General features: G+C 37.8%; 1 protein-coding gene across 5 annotated transcripts in view; it reads right to left on the reverse strand.

Moving 5' to 3' along the window:
• LOC136833804 (uncharacterized) overlaps positions 1–25,643 on the reverse strand; it is a 209,511-nt gene that overhangs the window by 61,419 nt on the left and 122,449 nt on the right. For 4 of the 5 annotated variants that reach the window (XM_067096073.1, XM_067096071.1, XM_067096074.1 and 1 more), the window contains exons 4-5: positions 14,852–15,030; positions 11,286–11,433 (exon numbers count right to left, since the gene is read on the reverse strand). The exons of the other annotated variant lie outside the window; for it this stretch is intronic. In XM_067096073.1, coding sequence (XP_066952174.1) covers positions 11,286–11,433; positions 14,852–15,030 — 327 coding nt within the window. The remainder of the gene's footprint in view (positions 1–11,285; positions 11,434–14,851; positions 15,031–25,643) is intronic. 5 annotated transcript variants of the gene reach the window in all.

A 25,643-nucleotide genomic window follows, 5' to 3' on the forward strand; every position in this document is an offset into this window, starting at 1 on the left:
ATCAAAATAAAAAAAAAAGGATGAACAGACAGAATGATCCAAGCTCTTCTTAAGGATATATAACTCAATATATCTTTTATCAGAGATATCAGTTGCATACTTCACAACTACTGGAACTGAAATCTGTGGTGTCATCGTTCATGCACGGAGTTCAACATTACCGAATGGAGTCATATCCTTACTGGTAATCATACGGACCATTAGTTAGTACAACGTCATTCCCCTTTCAAGAACTAGCCAATCACTGGCACGCAGTGGGCAAGGCTTAGCTGTAAAGAGCCCTGGATTTTACTTATAGTAATGCATTTTGGATTTTCATCAGGTATGTTTTATCCATGGCAGTCCTATTACAGCTGATGTTGTGTCCAAGGAATTCCTCTTCTGTACCTGCTGTAACACTTGGAAGGTCAGGTAATCAGCCCTGCTTCTGTTACTCTCTAGAATAGGTCCTTTAATCCCTCAGTATGTTCTTCCCATGACACTGCATGAGTTAATACATCATCCACAAAATGGCAAATGTTCTTGGCTCCAACTAGTATCTTCTTCATCACCCTGTTGAATTTATTAACCCAAATGGCATCCTCTGGAAAACTGTGAATGTTGTCTTCTCGTTTGATACTTCTGCCATTGGGATATGCCAGTATCTCCTACTCAAGTCCACCTTGGTGGAAAATTTGTTGAGAATTTTCACTGTCATTGCCTTCAGATCTTCCATGGATTCACTGGCAAACTTGGTTATGGCATTTAGTTGTAGATAATCCACACATAACTTGTTAGATCAATCCTTCTTCCTGATCATCACTACTGGCTAACAGTATGCAAAAATTGATCCTCATCTCAAGCTCAACTTCATCCTGGATCTGTTCTCTAGTAGCAAACAAAAATAAGGATACATCTTTGCTCTGACTGGCTGCTGTCATCAATATGACTTGATATTCTCTCTACAAAGTCCCTCCTGGATAGCTGTTTAAGAAGACCTGATATTCCTCCTGCAACCAAATACCTTTTTTTTTCTGATAATGTTGACATGGTGAATCTCTTATTTCTTCTGTTGCCAAAGTTCCAGCCACCTGTCATCCGGAATTACTTGGTCCTAAAATCTTTCTTCCTTGATAATGGCTGCACTCAGGCATCTCTCTTCTTCAGCAACAGCTGCTGCTGCTTCAATTACTTCTTTCTCATGGTAGCAGGTTAGAACGTTCACATGCAGACTTCCGTACTCCACCATCAACCCATGCAATTAGCCACCTCCTTGACTTCACATGGTCCTCTCCACTACAACAACAGCTTGTTTACCTCTTTTGGTATGCACTAACACTTTATACGTTGCACCTTTAATCAATGGGTTCTGCTCCTCTTGTCAAGGTGAGGCTCCTGGTATCTCTGCGCTTTATATAGCCTCTCCTGGGAAAGTCGTCATGTCTCTTCCAAGTGATTCTACATCGCCAACATTTAGTGGTAAGTGTTGTGCACTTTATCCTCGCAGTTCCCAGTCCATTATTCTTTCAGAATCTGCACTGGTCCTCAAACTGTCCCTCCATTCAGTAACTCAAAGGGTGAAAATCTGGTGTTGGATGTACGGTGGTACTTCCTGATAGGCAAACAAGATTGAAGGTGCATACTGGTCTCAATCCTTTGGTCTCTCCTGGCACACCCTCAGTAGAAGCTCAGCACATCTTTGATCTTTTCACACAATCTATTTCATCTAGGGTTATAAGCATGGTACTCACCAGACAGGTAACCTTCATTATCTCAGAAGTAAACTGGGTACCTTGGTTGCTGGGCATTTCGTTGGGAATCCCACCCTGCTACAAAATTTCAAGTGTAGCCTCTGCGACGTGTTCAATTTCATTTTAGTCTCTGGGTACCTTGTAGCAAAGTCAATTATATGGACAACGTTCTTCTCAGCTCCAATATGACCACTGGCAATAGACACTTGGGCAAACTTCACCACTCGGGTATGACTGAACTGAATTGAACTCTATTGAATCCTTTATTCCAGCTATAAAATTTCATATATTGTATACATATCTTTACAAAAGAGCTCTACAGAGATATTGCATAAATAGTCATACCTATATAAAATACAATGTCACTTTTATTAAAACTTTTTTCAAAACCTTAGCAAATTACATAAAATAATTATGAACTAGATATCTAATTGTTTACTTTTATGACTCACTAAAAATGAGATTGCTCCATTTTAAAAATGTTGCTGAACCTCTAAAAAAACTACAATTAAAAACTACTTTAAGAAGGCTTACTTAGCCGAAGGAACAGCCTAACTGTATTTTTCTTTAAAAGTTCTTGAAATGTAGGAATACCCAATTTAACATAGCCTAATGTTCAGAAATACCACAGAACCTGTCGATATTCATAAAAAGTTTCAATGAATTATTAAAACAAACACAAAGTTTGTTCCGAGTATCCTTTCTACTTTGCAGCACGAGTGGAATATACCATACAGCGAAGTGCAGAATGATTTAAACAGGTGAGCTTTAACATTATTATCGCATATGAAAATTCCGGAGCAACAGATTGCCTCTCATACACTGACCGCGGTATAATGATGTGATGATATGCTCATCATCCTTAAGGTTACAGTTGATAAGATATGCATATCCGAGTATTTGAAAGACTGTGCGACTTTCAACTTCTTTGTATCCATGCACAGCTCCGGATCTCCATAGTTGATGAATCTTTTCGGTTTAACCGTCGTTACGTTGTCCCTTCAACGTTAACCATTAGGTGGTGTTCTTCAAAAGACACCATACAGCTATGCTCAGAACTGATGTTACATGACTGCATAGGATTTCGTTCAGAATTCACAAACTGGCAACTATGAGGCTCCATGTTTTTATTTCAATGCGAAAACACGATTATTGCTTATAATATGGCCATAATATGTTTCATAAGAGTGATCTCTGTCATATATTTCAAAACTCTAAGAAAAATTTCACGTGTAGCCAAATTTAGGTAAAACCAATTACGAGACATTTTCAAAACTTTCGTCCACTCATCGCCGATGCACTTGACAAAAAAAAGTTATCATCAAACTTCAGTTCAAATGTTAAATAAATAAAAAGAAAAAATTTGTCATAACATTAAAATTGCTTCCAGTTCTACCATAAAATCTGAAATAGTCCTATTTGATTGTTTTTACGCCTCAACGCTGAAAAAACTTAAATAAGTAAATACAAAAGTAGAATGCTTCCAACGGGTGCTCACCCGTTGGAAGCATTTTACTTTAGTGCGATGCAAGCATCAGAGCAGCGGCGCAACTGTTGGTGTAGCACAGGTCTACGCTACAATGAGTAACGACAATGAAATTATCTTGAAATCATTTTCTATATATATTTGTTTGAGCAATATTTGGATTTTCATAAAAATAAAATTATCCAAGTTATATTTCGGAACCATTTCAAAAATTATGGCTTGCTAGCAAATATTCGCCTATGCAATTATTCATTTGTTAGAACCAAGATTTTGTTCCTAGGCCTAGGTGTGTTAGATTTTTTACTTACTATAAATACATCACACTTAGCACTCATATCCCTATATTAACAATTTCTGGCCAGCAAGCATATGAAGTTACCTACAACTTCTTCCACTTCAAGTTACTTTATGAATAAATAAATTATACACCAAAATCACTTTTTAAGAAAATAATATTTTAAGCAAGTTAAAAAAACAAGTATTCCATAGGAATCTAATTATTTCTAAATAGCCATCTTCTCCAAATAATTATAATTCATCTTTTATTCCTCAAAGAACAATAATACAGATAAAAAAAGATATTTTATCTCAGTTAAATTGTTTTTATACCCATAATCATTTTGCAACATACAGGCTGCTTGAATAAAACTTCAACATTCAAAGAAAACTTTTGCCTATCAAAAATGTTGTTATGACTGCATAAACTGTTATAATGGGATCATATTTATATAACCAATCCACCGTAAGAAAGATATATATATAAAAAAAGAAAAGTCAGTTCAAATCATGAATTAGCAAACTTATCGACATGTATGACATTAGAAATGAAAAAAAAAAAAAATTAACACTACTTGGCAATGTTACACTGGTTCTGAGTTTCTAGACGATATAAAAAGAATCATGTCGCGTCAGATTTGAGCGTAGCTGTACAGGAGTCGAATTGTTTTTGAGGGGCTTTTACTGAAGGACTTAGTAGCATTAAGTCATCAGCATATAAAATGTGATTAATTCTGTTCTCACCTACAGTACCTCCTCCCTCATTTTTTCAAATACTTTCTGCTTAAATCGTTCATGTAAACTGCAAATAATGCCACATTTTGTTTTAAAATGTGAGGAAAGGGAGTTTCCCCATGACTCTAAACCCCTGGGTTGCATACCAGTTTTTCAGTTTTCTATTATATAAAGTGGTACTTTTCTCTGCCTTAAAATATCAAACATCTTTTTATGGCAAACACAGTCGAATGCTTTTGAGGTGTCCGTTGAACAAAGGAAAACGGGGCTGTTATTAGACCGAAACAACTCTACAGTTTGTTTTGATAAAAAAAAAAAGCCATATCTGTGCTGTAAGAGGTTTTATAAGCACACTGGTTATCCGTCGTTTCAAAATATTCCAGACATCTCTGTAAAATTATACATTCGAACAGTTTATATATAATGGATGCTGAAGCTATTGGTCTATAATCAGACATATCTGATAGACTTTTCTGCTGGTCTCCCATTAGAGAACATACTCTTTTGATTTTAGTCAAAATGTCTGGCATGTAACTGTGACTAAACAAAAGAGTATACAGTATATACAAAAACGAGAGGTGAATAAACTGGGAAGGATGAGCATATTTCAAATGTCCTCCAGTTACGTTATCTAACCCCGGGGCGCTAGTTCATGACAGCCTATGCAAAGCCGCTTCTACGTCACTTGGAATTTCTTCAGTGATATTAAGTGGCCTACGGTCACCCATAGGAGGGTGACCTTCTCCTGACATTATTTTAAGAACAATGTTCACTCCAACACTCAGCTATTTCCTTTTGCCCCGATAAACCCGTTCATCTGAACAGGCAGTTTCAATACCTTTCCTCTTGCTTCATTAATAGTTCGCCATGGCCTTTACCTCTCATGTCTTTGGCCATCTTGTTTCTTATCATCACGTCCTTCATTCCTTTTACTACTTTTAAGGTATTCTTAAAGTCTTTCTTGGATGCGACCATTTGCTCATACGTAACACCGCTTCTAGGGCAACCTAAACTGAGCCTAAACTAGTATTTTTCTCTTCATCTATTTTATAAAAATCTCGAACAAAATCGTTCCATCCTGGAACGTTATGTGACTTCCTACTTGTTTGAAATAAATATCTGTTTCCTTCCGCTCTTCAAAAGAGCATAAATGATATCCTCAGAAAACGACTTAATCTTAAGTAAATGAATCGTTTGAGCAACATTTTTCTGTACGCAAAAGAGCATTAACTGGAATTTCAGTTTGTTTTGGTGCAGTCTCAGATGTAGTTGCACATCTTTGCCTGTTGCCTATTTCATATCGAACACCTCGATCTTTATGTTCCGCTAAAGACTCCATGGGCGAGGTTAGGAGATCTTACTCAAAACCTAGAGGTTTATGATGAGAACCGATCTCATCATGATGAATTTCAAAAAGAGAGAGAGAGAAGGGGAGAAAGCGAATCGGGACAGATCCTGCAATCTGGCACGTCCCGAGGAGTCACTCACCCAGGTGCGCCAATCGACAGGTGGTCCCGCTACATCTGCCTGCAGTGACACCACCATAACCTACCTACCAAATTCCCCAGTGAGATGGGCATTACAATCTCTGAGAGCGATAACATGGCTATTAATATGCTCTCTTAAGAGACAATTCACCTTCCCTAAAATATTAAGGTAATCCTCAAACTCTGATCCATTATGGCAGCCCTGTGCACCTGCAGTGGGCCGAATGCAATTGAACTATTGGGGCCCTTTCTCCTAAAAATAAATAAGCTATAGTGCGGCCCTCAGCAGGAAAGATTTTATTGTACTAATAATGGCTTCTAAAGTAAAAACGCAAGATTTCAGAGGAAACCCGGATAACTCTTATGTTAATGATCCCAGTTAACCAATAATAAGTAATTATTTATGTTTGTACATTATAATAATAAGGTACGGTAGCCTTTCATTTGCTCATCTATAGTAAGGAAAATAATTTTGTTTTGAACAATTCTTATTTTGTGATCCTAATTTAAATAAAATCAGTAACAAACTAATCATCTATCTTTAAGTATAATCTCATAATATGTCTTCGATCGTAGTAAATAACATGAAATAGTAAGGTTAGGTGGCCCTCCAACCACAGAGTCGTGACTCGTGAAAATAGGTTGCACACCCTTGCATTATGGTAAGGCATATAACAGTTGACTAACCTAAAACTGTTGTCATTTATATTGACATCAATACATAATACGTAAGCAGTGCTGGGCGCAATCGAGTTTTCTGTACAGCGCATAATCAAGGCCACCGAAAACAGATCTATCTTTAGGTGGTCTCGGTATAATGCTGTATGAACCCTGGTGGCCTGTGTTGTTGTGTTGCCAGAAGCACGATTATGGCTAACTTTAACCTTAAATGAAATAAAAACTACTGAGGCTAGAGGGATGCAATTTGGTATGTTTGATGATTGGAGGGTGGATGATCAACGTACCCATTTGCAGCCCTCTAGCCTCTGTAGTTTTTAAGATCTTAGGGCGGACAGAAAAGTGCGGACTGACAGACAAAGCCAGCACAATAGTTCCTTTACAGAAAACTAAAAAAACGCTCGTCTAATGTTGGCACAATTATGACATCTGGTGCAATTCTTTCATGAAAAAGGAAAGCTACGCCACCATATGGTCTACCTTTCTATAATCCCTGACTCAGATTAACAGGCGAGGAAGCTACAACACCGAAGTCTGGATGAAGTGTTACGAGAGTGATTTTCCTGTTGCGGTAAATACGTTTCTTGCAGAGCAATTACATTAAACCTGTCACAAAGTCCCTTTGCAATATGTTGATTTTTCTTTACAAATCTGCACTTAGAAGTAACTATGTTAGCCACTCTGCAATCCATGAGTTTTCTTGTCGTATCGTCTCTTTTGAACTATTCCCTTCGGCCAGTTTTCAGACTGAAAGACATTGGATATTTTGTTCTTTTGTAAATCACCTATAATAAATGTATATCTTAAATAACTATCGTGCTTTACTTGAAGCTTTCGCATGCTACATTTTCAGAACCTGATACATCTGCAATACGTATCCTTAATTCTTCTGCTACTGAGGGCAGAAGCCTTGCAACAAAAAGTGGCAAACTCGTCATTGGCTCAGCTGCAAACAACCCAGTACCATCATTCGTTCCAATAATTCTACCTTTCCTTATCCGACTTCTTGGTCTACCTTGTTGAATATGCAAAGCATTTTCCTTCTTTAATTTGCTTCCTTTTCTGCAAGCATTGAGTTTGGAAACCATTCATCTTAGCTTCACCTTCTTCACTTATTTTTTCAGATGAGTAGAGGGCATCTTACCTGGTACTTTAAATTGGTTTAAGGGATGTTCCTGCATATCGATCACCTCTTTTTCGGAGACTCCTTTCTTCTCCCGATTATTACCAGATTCCCCCACCGCCACATGCTCACTCTGCCACTCAGTCTTCTCCATACGCTCCTTGAGCCTCATATTGGATGAAGATAAGAGCCTAAGCTCTGACCGAAGCGAACTGAAGAACTTCATCACTGTTGCTATGTCCATGTGGTCCATCGTTGTAGGTGGTACTTGAGTGCATTTACTAATACAAAGCATAAGATCCTTAGAGGCTGGTTTTTGACAAATAAAATCCATCACTTGGCGAATATTATATTCTCTTTTCTTGGTACCCCTGTGCTCATTTTTCTGCTCTGGCCATCCATATTTACGAAGCATGAGTGTCACAGCCAGGTCAATTTCCTCTCCACTGAAAAAGTCTGCACATACGCTAAGCAGATCCTCATAGTTCATACAGTCAACTTTGTTGAACAAAAAGAAAAAAGTCCGATATCATCAACATATTAATTGAGAGTTACCAAGCCGCCAACGCATCCCTCAGACATTTTCATTCAGAAAATTAAGAAGAAGAAAGAAATCACAACTGATGGTTCATCCTTCTCGCAGTAAATCAAGCAATAATTAACTTGGCGCTTTCTTTAAGAATGAAACAAACTGAGAGAAAAAATTTCCAGAAGAGGGTATGGGCGCATGTGCTTCAACTGAATCTGCCTTCTAAAAAACTAAGTTCAATTGTACAACATCTAGATTTTTTTGAAGAGGCACCATCACAGCATATCACAGTCATCAGACACTCATAAGCCTTATCCAAGCATTGGGAATACAACATTATGACCATAAAGCTTAAACAGGGCAATATTCTCAGAGCCAACACGGTTTACAGTCCTCCTCTTCTTCTTTTGGACCAATGATATATCTCTGGAGCTAAGATTTCTCACACTTCTCCAACTACATTGCCATGGAAAACATGCTATATGCCATTAATAACCTTTACTTAAAAGTTCCTTTAGCCTTGGTCCTGTATTCTGCATCAGCCTTTGCTTTCACTCACTGCTTGGGTAGACTGGGATCCATCCTTACATTAATCTCCTCTGGCTCAACCTTTTGGTCATCCAGCCCTACAGCTATCTTGACCCTGTCAGTCTCAGCTGAAACCATTTCTCTGGGGTCATTTATACTTGCTCGAAACTGCTGCAACACAGAAACAGTCCCGGGGAACTATACGAAAGAAAAAAATAATCCATCCCATAACTTATGCTTTGATAATGTGGTAAAGTTCAGTCTAGGTAAGCTGAACAAAGTTAAATCTTCTGGTGACCAAATGGGCCACCATCCAAAAGGACCCTAGTCAAAATACTGAGCAATATGCAAGAGAGTGTTTGATAAACTCACAGAAACTCGAGGTTACCAGAACCACTTCAGTAATAATCCACGGAGCAAACCTAAACCCCATTCCACTTGTGAAGTGACTGCTGAGGATGTAGGCTCAGTTAAAAGTTTGAATATGAAAAGACACCAGCAACTGTATGTTTTGCATACAAAAAGATCTGAAGAATTGCAGACAGGAACTATTTGTATGACTGCCTTGTAGAGTTCAAAACTAAGATGAATAGGAAGAGACTTAACAAATCTCGTACAAAGACACCTCCCACGATGATTTCCAAATATCGTAATCCATTCATATTCTGCTTCATTCTTTACTAGGATAATGAAATCAAGTTCGGAACTCCCATCTTCATCCTACTTCAATAAATTTAAGATGGGGCAAGCTCAACCTTCTAATCATTTGTTATGTCTTTGAAATTCTTGTATTTGACTAAGAGATGAATGTTTCAGGAAGGGTATGAGAGTGGCTTGTTCTTTAGCGCAAGAAAACTGCAAAACGTCTATACCTTTGAATGGGAATAGCAAGTTAGAAAGGTAATAGGCTTGGAAATTCAATAGGTCATTTGTAGCAGAAGGAACTGTAGTTACATCTTTGATTAGGTGCAAAGAAAATGAACCGACAGAAACCATCACAGGAAAAGGGAGTTCATTTGTAAGGGAGGGATGGCTCCATTAAGAGTTAGTGCTCTTGTGGATATGCAAGTTTGTCGTTTCAACTGGATCCGAGATTTGTTGTTACTGACCATCTTCTGTACCAGAGACGATCACAATGGAGCCCCTCCTTAGCGGGGCATACAATTTTCACTGGACAGGTTTGGAACACTCTTTGGCCCGCATCAAGAACCTACAAAAATTGAGTTGTCTTTTGAGGGCAGGTCCCTCAGCATTTTACCAAACAGCCTTCCACAAGGCAATGGAAGCCGCGTCCTAGCAAGCGGCTGACCTGAAGGTAGTTGAAATAGGCAACTGTTCTGTCTTTGAGCTGGTTCATTGTAACCGTGAACAGTTATCCTCATTGCATGGTTAGAGTGCGTTACAAAAAAATAACTATGAGTCAGCGGTGCTCCATCAAACTAACCTCAGTATTACGGAGAAACACGAAAGGAAGTACAGTACTTTTAAGTAGGAAATTTCAGGGAATTCATCCAGACGAAGGAAGCGAAGCACCACTCTAAAACGACGATACAGAGAGGCAGTCATCGAAGAGATAACCGGCTAACCATTCACAAGGGCATCGGTGCCTTCAAGCTATAGGCTGCAATATAAACATGTCCAGCAACTGGAAAAGCGCTTTCCCTGAGATATTCTGTTTTTCTTGTATAATTAAATGTAAATGTATGAATAAATTCATAGTACTGTATGATTTCTTAGGGGAAAACTAGAATACTTGCTGAATGACTCCAACAGCGGAACAAAAATTTATGGGGACAAAGACAAAGTCTCTCCACTGCAACGCGCACATAATAATGATACGCCCTCCGCATTCTCATACCCATACATTTCCAAGTTTTCCTGTTTACCGAAACTGCGAATAAACACTACTACTGGTTGCCAAAAATGGAATCTGAGGATATCTGTATTTAATCATAAAAAATTTAGTAAAATGATTTAGAACTATATTTCATTGGAAAGATGTGATTTTAATATATATATATATATATATATATATATATATATATATATATATATATATATATATATATATATATATATATATATATATATATATTTATTAAAATGACATCTCCCCAATGAGACATGGTTCTAGGTCACTTTAGCAAAGATTAAAAATGACTGATTTAGCTTTCCAATGTCACACCTATAATTTTCATGTGCTTTTCACAAGGAAGAAATTCATATAAAAAAATTTTTTGCTGTTAATTGATGTCCGATCCTACCTGATGACCTTCTCCACCACTGAGTATAATTAGGGAGTAGAATTTCTGGCGGCCATGGGAGTCTCCAGAAAAAGAGAGCTGAACGCACGGCCTCCTACTCCGCACGCACGAGAAACGAACTCTGCTCTGGGACCATACAGTGACTCGACGTCTTTTGAGCCTAGCAACAACTCTCTTAACAAATCCAGTCTATGACCAAATGTCACTCTTACTTAAAAAAGTTTATATAAAGTTTTAATAAATATATCAGGCGTCATTAAGTGAAACTGAGAAAAAGCACCAAACGTGACTCAGATACAGTGCTCTAAATCTCACTGATTATCTTAACATTATCGCCCAAGTTACATTTTTAAATAAGTTAGCTGCGTCTTCTGAGATCTCCTGGTGGCATGTGAGGCCACCGGAAACCAAAGATGGCTCAATAACAAACAGATTCAGTCGGGTGTTACCTTTCACGGTCCTGTTGTCTGGTTCTTTGCAAGATGGGATCATTCTGGGCCACTATGAGGATATAAGCCACTTGACAGAAGAAAATTATGTTGGCAATGACAAGGACCAAAACGAATCCATAGAAATATGCCCAGAGTGATACGTCTTCTGTGAAGAGAAACAAAGGTAATGTACATTTTTCATTTTACGAAACTCTGTGATGGAAAAGTTTGCTAATGAGGGAGTAAGAACAATAAAAAATGACAAAACATATATGAATCATAAGGAAATTTCAAATCAACATCACGTATTGCCCGCTCACACATACAGCATACATCACAGAAGTCTTTCTTCAAGTTTTGTGAACATAAACAGGAAAACTTCAGCACTTGAACTCGTAATCGCAATAAAATCTACACACACACACACACACACAGAGAGAGAGAGAGAGAGAGAGAGAGAGAGAGAGAGAGAGAGAGAGAGAGAGAGAGAGAGAGAGAGAGAGAGGTAAGTGTCATAAATGCTGTACCTCATCCAGCAAAGAGTTCTAGATCCCAGCCTATAACAGAGGGTGTCAGTGAGGCTTTAGCTACCGTCTGGTACTTTCTGGGTCTTGCATTATAGTCCCCCTATTCACTGACTTTGGTAAGTCCACAGAAAATGTAAATCTGTACAAATTTTCCAAGAGAAGATGAAACTGTCGAGATTTTCAAAAAATAGTTGTGTTGGATTTAAGAATTACGGAACTAAAGTTTATCAAAATAATACATTTCCAAGGGAAGGATACTCTCCAAAAGGAAAGCTATAAAGGAATGGATACAGACATATTACTTGAAAAAGGACATTGTACGAATCAGGGGACAATACGAGGGCTACCATTCAAAAGACTGCTGGGGGATAGAAAGAAAGTAGAACAAATCAAGAATAGAAAAGGAGCAGTTCTCTCACTGCTAAACAACATCCCCCTTCCCTTCCCTCCCAATCTTGCCCACACCCTCCCCCCCTACTAATGAGAGCAGGGTTGGAGTATTTGCCATTGTAATTTAACTGAAATATAACTAATTATAGAATTTTGTGTAACTGTAATTGTAACTGAAAATGAAATTATAGTAAGTAATTGTAATTTAATTAATGACAGGATGCTGTAATTTGTAATTTAATTGTAATTATCAAACTGAAGTGGTAGAGGTCGGGCTCCGTTAGGAGTGATGGGGTGCTTTCAATTTGCTTATAAGGTTTAAATTTGCTGGTGCTCCGCCACTAATGCTAATCAATACGGTTTTAATATGACCTCTGCTCGTCTATCACTTACATTTGTGGAAATAAATTATGAAACCCTATTAGCTCGATTTGCCAGCCTCAATGTACTGTTTCCTGTGCCAAAGATTAGCGTTGTAACTGTAATTGTAATTGAATTTGTTGTTAAGTAATTGTCAATGTAATGTAATTGCTATTTCCAAATGTAATTCTAATTGTAATTGTAATTTACATTTTTTGAAAGTAACTGTAACTGTAAATTATTTCTTCAAGTGTAATTACTCCAACCCTGAATGAGACTTAGTGATGAAAACTAAGCAACTGAAACGATTTCTCCAATAGATATTTGAAGGCGCCAACTGAGCATCCAAAACCTTTGATGAGCAGAATATATTTCTATGATCCTAAAAGACAACTGAATGGGAGAGTGGAGAGAAAAAAGGAAACTCTGTGGCGGAATTCTAACCCACAAACAACACAACACACAACACTCACCCTGATCTTCGGTTGCTGGAGATAGACCAAAGGTCCACGGTCGCCAATCACAGCACACAAAAACCACAAAAAACTTAAAACCGACCCTCCACCAACAACGAACGAAAAAAAGAAGAGACACATGAACCATTAATACAAAAAAAACCAGACGAACTCCCCGTCCACTTTCAAGGTTTGACCTCAACTGCCCAAGACTTCCCCAAAACCGAAAAACTCCCGACAGACCGACAGACAGACAGACAGCGCCGTAAACGAACTCCAACAACCGAACCACTCACAACGACAATTACACTCGCTCTCTCTCTCTCTCTCTCTCTCTCTCTCTCTCTCTCTCTCTCTCTCACAAAACGTTGGGAAATGCTAAATACAAACAAATTTATTCATCCCTCTATAATTCTCCCCCCTTTTAGCATTTCCCAACCAACACCTTTCACACTGCATTCAAATCGCCTTACGCAACACCCACGGATACTCACTAGCAGGTCCTCAATTCGCAAGATCCGAGGTGACAGGTAATGAGAAAGCGAAGGTAAGAAGTAAAAGAAAAGAAGAAGAATGGGCCACTGACTTAGCAAGCAAGGCCCTTCCCTGGCTTCTCTCATCACCCCTTCCCCAAAAATCTATAACAGCCAAGGAGACTACAAATCTAGTATGAAACTCATTTTAACACCAATCAGCCACTCTCACACTTAATTATTCTAACGAATTTTGCTTCGCCAAAAAGCTTCTATCTACATGCTCTAAACCACATATCCTCAACAGCTTTCATATCATCTGTAGCAGTTCTATCATAATTGTTATTCCAGTTCCACGCATGCCTCATACAGAATTTCCTTTTACTTTTAAAATGATCAAAGAGCTGTTGCGTCAAAGCTTATTCAGGCACCTCTTCCCGCACTAAACCCACGATACCCTTCCCCTCTGATGACTGTCTCCACTTCTCCAATCCAAACTCTACTCTAAACTTTCCGTCAGAGTTATGACAATATGATTCTAATCCAGTACCACAGTAATTCCCTTCTATGTCTATACATTTCTGGCGTCTGTTCATTCTTCATCCATTCACTGACCTCCCTACTGCCAACTTTCTTTCAACAAGCATCCTTAGAATATCTTGGCCACCTTGCCTCAGTCCTGTGCTCTGCTTTCAACAACTTTCAGAAGGATTTATTTCAGCGACGCACCAATGCTTTTCTTCACTCTGCACCGCTCCATTTGTTTCATGGCCTTTCTCTGTGTGCCTGCTTTCCCCCTGTATAACTTACTTTTCTTTTTTTATCTCTTTTCAAGCACTTGCTCAGCTCATCCCCGTGTAGTTTTGCGATTACATTTACTACTCGGTCTTTCTTCTCGATCACCTTGGTATATATACTGTCTTACAAGTGCACTTCTCTTTACATTATCCTTTCAAATGTTAAGACATACATATGCATATACAGATACATACATATATATTTGTGTATATATATATATGTGTGTGTATATATATATATATATATATATATATATATATATATATATATATATATATATATATATATATATATATATATATATATATATATATATATATATATATATATATATATATATATATATATATATATATATATATATATATATATATATATATATATATATATATATATATGTGTGTGTGTGTGTCCGCAAGTTTGTGCGTGCACGTACATATTCTTCTGACTTACAGTTAATAACACTTACGTTAAATAAATAGACAACAAAATGTTAAAAATCGGAATGACAACACTAAGAGCCCCCACACAGTCACAAGAATATGTAGGCTCATCCTAAAGGGAAGGTTAAAACCACTTACTGCTGAACCAGCACTTGGCGTCTCCAAAGTTGGGCCGGATGACCTTGACACTCTCCGGAAGTGACTGGATGATCGCCGAGACGACGGCGATGACTAAAGGGCAGCCCCACGAGTACAGCGAGTACAGCTTGAATCGAAGTCGGGACAGTTCACCCGTCTCAGGAACAGGTCGCATGGATCTGCACGATAAAACCGCCAGTTAGAGATCACAGTTACTGTCATACCAAGGAAATTCTCATTTTATTGTACATACTATAGTACACACACACACACACGCTATATATATATATATATATATATATATATATATATATATATATATATATATATATATATATATATATATATATATATATATGTGTGTGTGTGTGTGTGTATATAATGTGTGTGTGTGCGTGTGTGCGTTATTGGGACCAAGCGACCAATATATCCAAACTTTGCTTGGTCACTGCATGAAGAAAAAGATGTACAGAAATATCTTTATACTTTTTTGTGTACTTTTCTTATTTGTATTCAAGAATACCATATAAGTCTTGTTTACTTTAGTGATGGTTTGAACTGGAGGCAAAGGTTTAAAGGTAATAGGGTAATTGATGAATTTGTGTGTTTACTATTGAGCCTGGATAGCTCTGAAACTGACTGTTTGTTGGAGTTTTTTCTGTTCCTGAGTCCAGCCCAGTTCAGTTCAGAGTTCCGATTCCAGTCCAGAGCTGAGTTTCATCAAACCCATCTGGATTTTCTGGAGATTTTCATATTGTGGAAAGCTTGAGCAGACATGGAGCAGTAAATTCCGCCGAGGGCGAGTGAAGAGATTTCGAGGGCGGAGGAGGCGACCCATCATCACACACTGGCTTTATCATCTTGCCTTTACAGTACAGCATTTTGAAGACCAGCATCTTACGGAACGTATCAGCTGAGAGTTTTTATGTAGGCTCAATAAGCCTGCGCTGTTCTTTTGTTTGATTTGTGCGTATTACGGCTTAAATTCTGGTCGCCAACACGTCGATGAAAACTAACGTAGACTCGGTCACTATAATCACCGTTTAACTTGTGCCTGTTGTTTACAAACCATTAGTATTTCGTTTATCTAAGAAATTTTCCTACGTCATTGAAATTTATTCTTTACATAGTTACTACTTTACATTTACGAAATTGACGTAATTACACGAAGATAGTTCTTTTTTAATTAAGGCTTGCTGGATTTCTTGCTATTTACATTAAATTTAATATTAAATCATTTTCCCACAATAAATTTATTTCAATCACTATATTCTTAATTGTAGGTACTCTATGTATGGTGAAGTGAATTTCGGTGGAGAGGAAGTGGTGCCTACACTCCTACATACCTCTCGGCCTCAGGGCGATTTCCTCTCAGGGCACAGAAACGGCACTCAACAGTTCTTGTCATTTCAACTTATTAAAGTCAATAGTGATCTGTGTCTTTGGATTTAGATCGTCGCCATGACTTGCTATTTTTTCTCCACAAAAGAGTCTTCGAACGCGTCATACAAGGGTCAAACGGCTTCTCGTCTTAGGTGACGGTGCGGAACAAAGACCGATTGAATGACACGGGAAACAGAAAGGAGAGTCCTCTATTCAGAGAGGTAGCGATCCGTACGATAGCGTGAGCTTCCTTTCAAAAGGTGCTTCCAAAGTGGAAGTTGCCTCTGGCAATCTCTGTGGATCCACAGACACGGAAGAGGTGCTTCATAACAAACTGCTGGGAGAGGACGGCGGAAGGTTTTGGCCAAATGAGTCGCGGTCAGTTGTGCCCTCTGGCGAGTGTAGCATTTTTGGGCAGAAATGATTCTGACCATCTGCTAAGACTGATATCTGCAGCAATGAATCGAACAATTCCTGCTGATACTGACAAACTCGTACAGGCGAACACATGCCCCATCAGTGTTGATACCAAAACAACGCAGGATCAATTTTGTCTGTCAGTATTTAGAAAGTATTTCTGGTACTCTTTCTGGTACAAATATGCATAACTCATTTTCAGAAAATATGCTACTTCACTTTTCATGAATATACTAATTATTGTCGATACGGTACGAAAGGCCTTTCATACCGTATTGTGAATACGGTATGAAAGGCTATGTTACTGTGTTTAAAATAAATAATACACAAGTGCAGAGTATGATGGCTGATACAGTTACTTGTCATTAACATCCCTTACCTTAAATTAGGTAAGATATATACATGTACACACACATTATTATTATATATATATATATATATATATATATATATATATATATATATATATATATATATATATATATATATATATATATATATATATATATATATATATATATATATATATATATATATATATATATATATATATATATATATATATATATATATATATATATATATATATATATATATATATATATACGTAGACAACCACATGATAGGTGAAAATTAAAGACCAGGTACCAAGCGCTTTCGTGTATTGCGTACACTTCTTCGGGGTACAAAGCAAAATAAATAAATAGAGACATAAACAAGAAAACTTCACAAAACAAAGAGCAAAGCCACTAACAAGCAAAACATCATTACTGAATGTAATCACTAGTTTGAAGAAAACAAATTGTCACAAAAAATACTTTAAAAATACTTAAGAACTGAAACTACAGTTAGAACAGGCTATTGCTAAAAGATGACATTGTATACTTCCCTACAGTTTTATGAACAAGGTAACTAACTAATTTAAAAAGACCCGAACTAATATTCATAAGTTGATTGTTAAAATGCTTAATAAAGGCAGATTCAATTATATTTCTTTTAACAATGTGGTTACAAAAAATGATCTCAGATGTATTTTTCCAGTCTATACAATGGTTAAAATCATTCTTATGTACAAATAAAGCACTTGTCAATTGGCCTGTTCTAACTGCGTAACGATGCTGTTTTAGACGGTAATCTAGTTCTTCACCAGTTTGACCTAGGTATTTATTACTACACCCAGCACAAGGAATCGTGTAAATACAGCCATTCATTTGTTTTGCTTGTTAGTGGCCTTGATCTTTGTTTTGTGAAGTTTTCTTGTTTATGTCTCTATTTATTTATTTTACTTTGTACCCCGAAGAAGTGTACGCAATACACGAAAGCGCTTGGTACCTGGTCTTTAATTTTCACCTTTCATGTGGTTGTCACCTTTCATGTGGTATATATATATATATATATATATATATATATATATATATATATATATATATATATATGCAAATCCTGTGGGATTCACTTATACACTGTAGTCATGTGCATCTACTGTGATTTTTAAGCATATATATATATATATATATATATATATATATATATATATATATATATATATATATATAGTATATATATTATATATATATGTATGTATATATATATATATATATATATATATATATAGTATATATATATATATATATATATATATATATATATATATATATATATATTAGTTGACCAACCTGGCACTGCCCGGGAAAACTGAATGACAACTGATAAACTCTTACTCTCTCTCCCTCCAACTCTCCCTCTTTCTCATCCCTTAACACCCCCTCTACTCTCTCTCTCTCTTTCTCCTCCCTAACACCCCTCTACTCTCTCTCTCACCTTCTCCATTTCCTGTTAAGATAGTTGCTTCAATTACATTGCCAAGCAATTTTGGCATTTTATATTTCAGCCCTTCTCATCCCCCACTCCTATTAAGGCTGAACTTGGAATTAACGGGCATTGGGAGTGTCACTATTCATCTCATCGACCTCGAAAACAATTGATTAGACACTAATATGTCATTTTTTACATTTTATTTTTCACCCTTTCTCAACCCCACCTTCCTATCGGGGCTGAACTTGGACTTAAAGGGCATTGGGAGTGTCACTAGTTATCTCAGCGACCTTGAAAACTATGGCTTATACAATAATATCTGTTTTCAGTTATTTTACATGTCACCCCCTTCCCAACCCCAACCCCCTTTGGTGCCAGTGATGTCTTACCTCAACAGCATTCTTTTCCAGATAGTACGTCATATGTATACCAAAATGAGGTATGATAAACCTGGAGAGTTTATTTAGTTACTAAGTCTACAGGCAGAACCAACCCCATTTCTGGGAAGCCCTTTCCACCCCCACCCCCTTGGGTGCCCTTTGGTGCTAGTGATGTCTTAACCCCACAGTATTCTTTTTTATGGATATATATATATATATATATATATATATATATATATATATATATATATATATATATATATATATATATATATATATATATATATATATATATATATATGAGGGAGGAGGAAAAGAATATGAACACAACTGTTGTAATTTTTTCCTGGATAGTGATGACACACCTTTACGATCTCATGCCAAGCGCCATGCCCTACACTTCACGTGCACAGGCAACACAAATTATTTATTTAAAAATACCTCAGAATAAATGGCATTAACTGAGACTTCAAGCTTTCCTTTAGTAACATGCAAAAAAGATCACCCAGTTCTACCCAGAAACTATATACATCAAGTAAGGTTTTCTGTTTCAGCTGAGAACATGATACTGATACCACCTTGTTCAGCTCTTTTGCTGGACCATTACAGAAATTTAGTTGTGCATGAGAGGAAATAATCGAACTGATATTTTCTTTCCCAAACAATTATAATTTTGATTTCTGTTCATCAATTGGAGACTTTCAGATTTTCCATTTTCCTTACAATAAATTTGATCATACAACCTCGCTCTTATCTTTATTTCACCAATCCCTCAGTAAATAAGGTTCCCAGTATCATATTCTCCAGTACAAAGGGTCTATTGTCTCCTCTGACTTTTTTTTTTTCCATAAATGGACATTATTTTCTGGGCAAGCTTGCCAGTTATGTCAGTTATTCATCATGTTTTCACATTTGGCATAATAATAATAATAATAATAATAATAATAATAATAATAATAATAATAATAATAATAATAATAATAATAATGCGTTTCTCTAAAAGGATTTCCTGCCACGCCCAAGAGGGGGCTATCTTTAATCATGCCAGGACCGTCCATAACCAGAGAATAGCAAGAAAAGACATAATCACGAACATCGAAATAATTGACCAAATTACCGACCACCGCCGCCTACGCCTCTTGGAAGCATTGTACATTGGGAAGGAGAAACCAACACTCAACATTACGCAAGAAACCTTTCTCCTCCCCACGGCAGCCAGGAGACATGCACCGAGCGATCCCCATAGCGTACGAGCAAATCAAAATTCGACATCCGAGGATCGAAATTCTTCTCTTCATCCTCAGCACTACAACGCCGCTCGCACGCAAGAAGAAAACAGAACTTCGACTTGGATGAGAAGGCTCCGCCCGAGGGTACATGCCCCGGGCAGCCAATCATAATTCAGCACCGATCAAGACCTCCCCTATAAATAATAATAATAATAATAATAATTTAATCATAAACTGCAGTAGATGCAGCATTTTCTTGTTAAATGACATTTTTATTCTTCTAATTTTCCTTATTTCTTCCACAGGTACTCACTCTTCTCAAGATCTCACCGAAGTTGTTAGGAATCAAAGCGGAGGCATCAACGACTGGAGTTTTAATCTGTATTCGGCGGCAGGTTTGTTGGTACCTTTGGATTAAGCTGGTTTTGAACCTGCAACAGCCCTTGCCTTATGACATTCCTTGAGTGAAGTGAGATGCTGAAGGGGACAAAAGGCATGGGGTGGACTCTGGACTGTTTCTCTTGATATGGACAGCCTTCTTATGAATGGTCCTGGTATTCTGACTCATTCAGAACAAGCAGAGCATTTCAAATTGTAAGTGTAATCGTATAGCCTAAACAGTTTGAAACATGCTAACCTAATCATAGCCTAAGTCTTATACTACGACACCCAAGTTACTTCACTCATATGCTATTCCAAATTGCACTTAAAACACTGCATTGCATTTGTATATTAATCTAAGATATAAAACTTACTGTTAGTTCAAACGGTGCATTTAATATTCCTAGCTTGAATTAGAATGAGACTGGCATGAGCACAATCTCCACTTCATAACCCTCATCCAAAGCACACTTCAACAAATTCTCCTTATATTTAGATGTATGCATATCTCCTAAAGGAAATCTTCCCAAATGAACTTTAAGATGAAAAGGAATACTTAGGTGGACTTGGAGGCAACGACAACTATGGCTGCATTTCCTTTTCTTGAGTCCCTATTAGACAGGACTACGCTGCACCTAGGCTGTGACGAGACTGGTCTCATGACTGTCGCTGACCAACACCAATGTTCGACAAACAACCGGACAAACAATTGATGCCAGTAGTTAAGCACTATTACACGTATACTTACAATTAAATACATGAAACAGCCAAAACAACGCTTTTCATCACTAAATACAAACACAACAAAACATAATATCTTTCTTCTACATAATACGCATTTCCACTTTACGTAAATTTATAAAGAATGCATAAAAGTATACCACAACTTGCGGAAAAGTACAATCTCTCTTGCTGAAGTTTCGACACCTGGTGATGGAAATATCCAGGAGATGCTGGGCACAGCAGGCTACATAGAGCCCATTTCATACTAGCCCTTTCTCTCCTAGAACCTGGCCTAAAATAACTTTTGAGAATCTCTTGGAGAAGGCATCTCTTCTACTCATTAAATCCCTTTTAAATTCAGAAAGATTGCATGATCATATGCTCCCTTTGGGGGCTCTATATGGCAATTCATATAGGTGTCGTGGAAGACTGTCTCCACACCCATATTATGAGCTATATTACGCCTCCCATATGAAGATGATTTTTTTATTGTCTCTGACCTCCAAGATGCTGACAATCTGCAAAGATCCCATTTTTCGTACCTAAATTCACTGAGGAAGTTTGCCAAGACAAGACACTTCCCTTTCCTTGACCATGTCACCGAGGGCGTTGGAAGATTTAAAACCAACGAACCTCAGAAAGTACTTGACTAGCAATAATGAGTCCTCCACAGAATGCGTCTACAATCACTGGAACATATTTAAGAGGGCCATTTCCCACTGTTATATACAGTTCGCCATTAAACGCTAATTGGAGAGCGCGTCTCAACTCCTTGTTGGCGACAGTTATGGAGACAAATGGTCATTAAAGTTATCATAAGGGAACTAAAGATGTGGAATGAAGATCACAACCAGGCAAGACAACCATAAGAGTAAAACTGCTTTCATCTATTCTACAGGAATTGTATGAGTTCCCAATATAATGCCAATGCAAATGCTATATAAACTACTGTAAGCAAAAATATAAAGCCTATTGATGATTCCAACTGAAATGACATTAATACAAACGAAAAGAATAACAAAACAAAAGAACTGATCATGAACAATAATCCTTGTCCCACAACAGACAATTAATAAGGGTTAAATATAAACTCCCATGTCCTTGTGAAGCAGGCACACCCCATTCTCCGTTCATGCTCAGAAAATGGGCCACCTACAAACATTTCACAAAAGACCGCAATGCACAACTTGACAGAAATACCTAATTAATGGTACAGAAATTGTAAGAGGGCGTGACAATATCTGTAAATAAACAAAAGAAATTTTTTTCATCTGCCTACAATTATTGTGGGGTTTTCTCAGTCCTTATTATATTGTTGTGAGTTTGCTGGCCTTTTGGCCCTTGGTGCTTAATCTTGACCTGAATCCTTGATGGCCCATCAACCATACTACATTTTCGTTCAAATTAGGATTTAACAATTGGAATTTCTCTAGTAAGAATAGAATACGCCAGTTAATGCTGGCTTAATCTAAAAATAAGAATAACATCATTGTTATTTGTCTCAGTGGGTTGGGGTAGAGCTTGAGAGGTCCGAATAAGCCCTCTTCTACCCTTCACCACCTTACAGGCTGACGGTCCGTCTTCAAGCAAAGGCTCAGCTAGCATGGGCCTGAGCTAGTTGAATCTACATCAGCTAGCAAACTGCCATTGCTATTCGGTTACTCTGAAGATACCGTGACGTGCAGACCAAGGACAAGCACGCCAAATCTTTCGTAAATAATGATTTGACTTACAAATGCAAAGTCTTCAGCACCTCCCCTTTCATTCTCCAAAAACTTGACGAGACCGTTAGAGACGCTCCCGTGGGAGAAAGAAGGACAATTAGGAATGAAAAGGTGTTTAAAAGTTGTCATAAACGCTGCCCAACATATGTAGAGTCTCTTTCTCCTAAGGTATACCTTAGAGGGAATTGCCTTATCTGTGACACCGGAGAGCAGAGTATATACCCTAAGAACGACACTGGAACTTGTAAATATGTAAATATAAAACTAAATACGAAATCACGAAGTAAAATTGATAAAATTGTAACATACGAGCGTCAATAAATGTTTGTAAATAAAAAAGAGAAGGCTTTTACTGTTTGTTGTGCGCAATACTCTTACTACTTCCTCTAAAGAAAGGCGCTGGCAGCGGCAAGAGGTTTCACTGAAGGTGACAGACTCTACCTTGACGGAAGTGAGAGAGTGCGGTTTCACATCAGGCCCAATCCCTTCCATATTTCGGACAAATGCGTCTCAGCCATCTGCCGAGACAATATTCTATTGCCATTACTGCTATGCATATGCATAGCATTTATCACACGGCACAATCGCTTGCACTTACTTGAATATACAAAGCATTTTTTTTAAGTCAGCGAAGTCAATAAGATACAGAAATGTCAATATCTAATATGAAAACTTCGCAAACAAAATAATAGAACTGATATTATGAGTAAAAACACCTTAATTTCTCTGTAGATAACAATGACCACGTCAATGAAAATCTGACCAGGCAGAGTTATATGATCAAGATAATCTAATTCCAAACTGCTCCAAGATTCTATTTACTGACAGATTCACTCGTAGATCAGTTGCCACTACTCCTAGACAGTCATTCACTGGAAAAGCCGACCTTTGACCTTGAGCGGAGACGGCAGTCTGGATCAGAAGCGCCAGGAGCAGATTCGTAAAGACCGAGTCATTTCAGTGGAATTCTGTCTAGCAGAGCGATGAGAACATCGACAGAGACAGAAAAATAAATAAAATAAAAACTACCGTCCGTTCATTGTTGCGATAGAAACAGTACAAAATATAAGGATAGCCTTAATTAAGCAAACACTCACAGCAACGCAGATCAACAGACACGAACCAGACTGTGTTCATTTCCCTGATATTCACTCACTGGGGTCATTCGAATGCAAAGCCGCGTTTAGGGGAGTCCCTGGTGTGGCGCAAGTTGGTGAGGAAGGTATGTGGCCTCCCCAGGTGATCAATCCTCAGGGACTGTACAAATACCGTGCGAGCTAATGGGCAGCCAGCCCCTTTGCCTTCATTTCATTTCAATTCAAAGTCCTGAATTCGATGCCCATGGGAGGTATAAATTTATCATTATTAACTCAAAATAAGATGACACTAAATTTCTCAACGTCAGAATAAGAAATAAGGCTTTTTGAATAATTAGGAAAGGTGAGGCAAAAACACTGTGGTTTTTCTAATTTCAAGGAAACTGATACTTTGAACCTTTCAGGTACTGACCAATCTTCCACAGCCTCAATAACGACGAAAAGATCCGAAATCTGAATACAACTGTCAAAAGCAGCAATATACAGCTTTTAGCGAACCAAGATTCAGAGAGAAAAAGTCCTTTCGACGTATCTTGAATTCACTGTAGTTTTTTGGATAACAATTATAATAACAGCAATACAGCTAATGAAAATCGGTTAGACTGTATGCACACACATAATTATCTATTACACAAGGCCGACATTGACGATCAACCCGTGAGGAGAGTAAATTCAAAGTATGGTATGAATACACTGAAATGCAAATGCAGTGTTTTGCTCATTCATTACATGTTGTATGCTGCCGCAAAGACTTTCATTCGGATTTGGAAAGAGTCGATAATTCATGGAATCATTCAGAGGCCATAAATTCCCTGGCTCTAGGAAAATAAGTCTCCTGTGTAATACAGTTTCAAGGACCTAAGGTTGTTGTTGTTGGTATTCATCAGCCATCCGGCCTCAGGTTCACTCGAGTAATTTAAGCTTTATGTGAGACCCTGGTACTGTAGGCCTACATTACTCTTCGCCATTTTTCATTTTCTGAGGAGGACAGCCCATTTCCAGTTGCCGTCTTACATGAACACAAGAGATTCCTTTTGCGGACACGAGCATAAATCTGGCAGCATAATAAAGAGATTCCTCAATGCTTTTGGTTATCTGTAAAATTATTATGCTCAGGGTTTAGTTATCCCTAGGTATGTTTTTTCTTGAATTCAAGTGAACGTTCAAGAACGAGAGAGAGAGAGAGAGAGAGAGAGAGAGAGAGAGAGAGAGAGAGAGAGAGAGAGAGAGAGAGAGAGAGAGAGAGTTTTTTGAATTTACATTATCAAATTTAGTTTAAAATTTATAGTTCCCAGTAAAATAAAAAAAGGGGAATAAACACAAATGCTCAAAACGGAGAAGAGATGTGCCTTCCTGACTCGGGAACCGAAAATTGAGACCTATGACAGGTTCCCAAATTTGGTACAACGACTGTGATTGCCAGTCCTACGCTCGAGAACACCAGAGTTCCCCCCCCCCGCCCCCCAGGGTCTTGCGGTGCTCTTTCACAGTGGGTGGAATCCTAATGGCAAGCGCTAGTCCTTTGCGGGCCGAAGTGTGACAAATATGAAGCTCCCGATGCAAGGCTTCTCATCAGCCGTTGAACAGATTCGCTGATCATGACCAGATCTGCGGCACACCTTTCCATGCAAAAATGATGTTTA

Source organism: Macrobrachium rosenbergii, chromosome 52 (genome assembly GCF_040412425.1).
Source record: "Macrobrachium rosenbergii isolate ZJJX-2024 chromosome 52, ASM4041242v1, whole genome shotgun sequence".
NCBI classification, from domain to species: Eukaryota; Metazoa; Arthropoda; class Malacostraca; order Decapoda; family Palaemonidae; genus Macrobrachium; species Macrobrachium rosenbergii.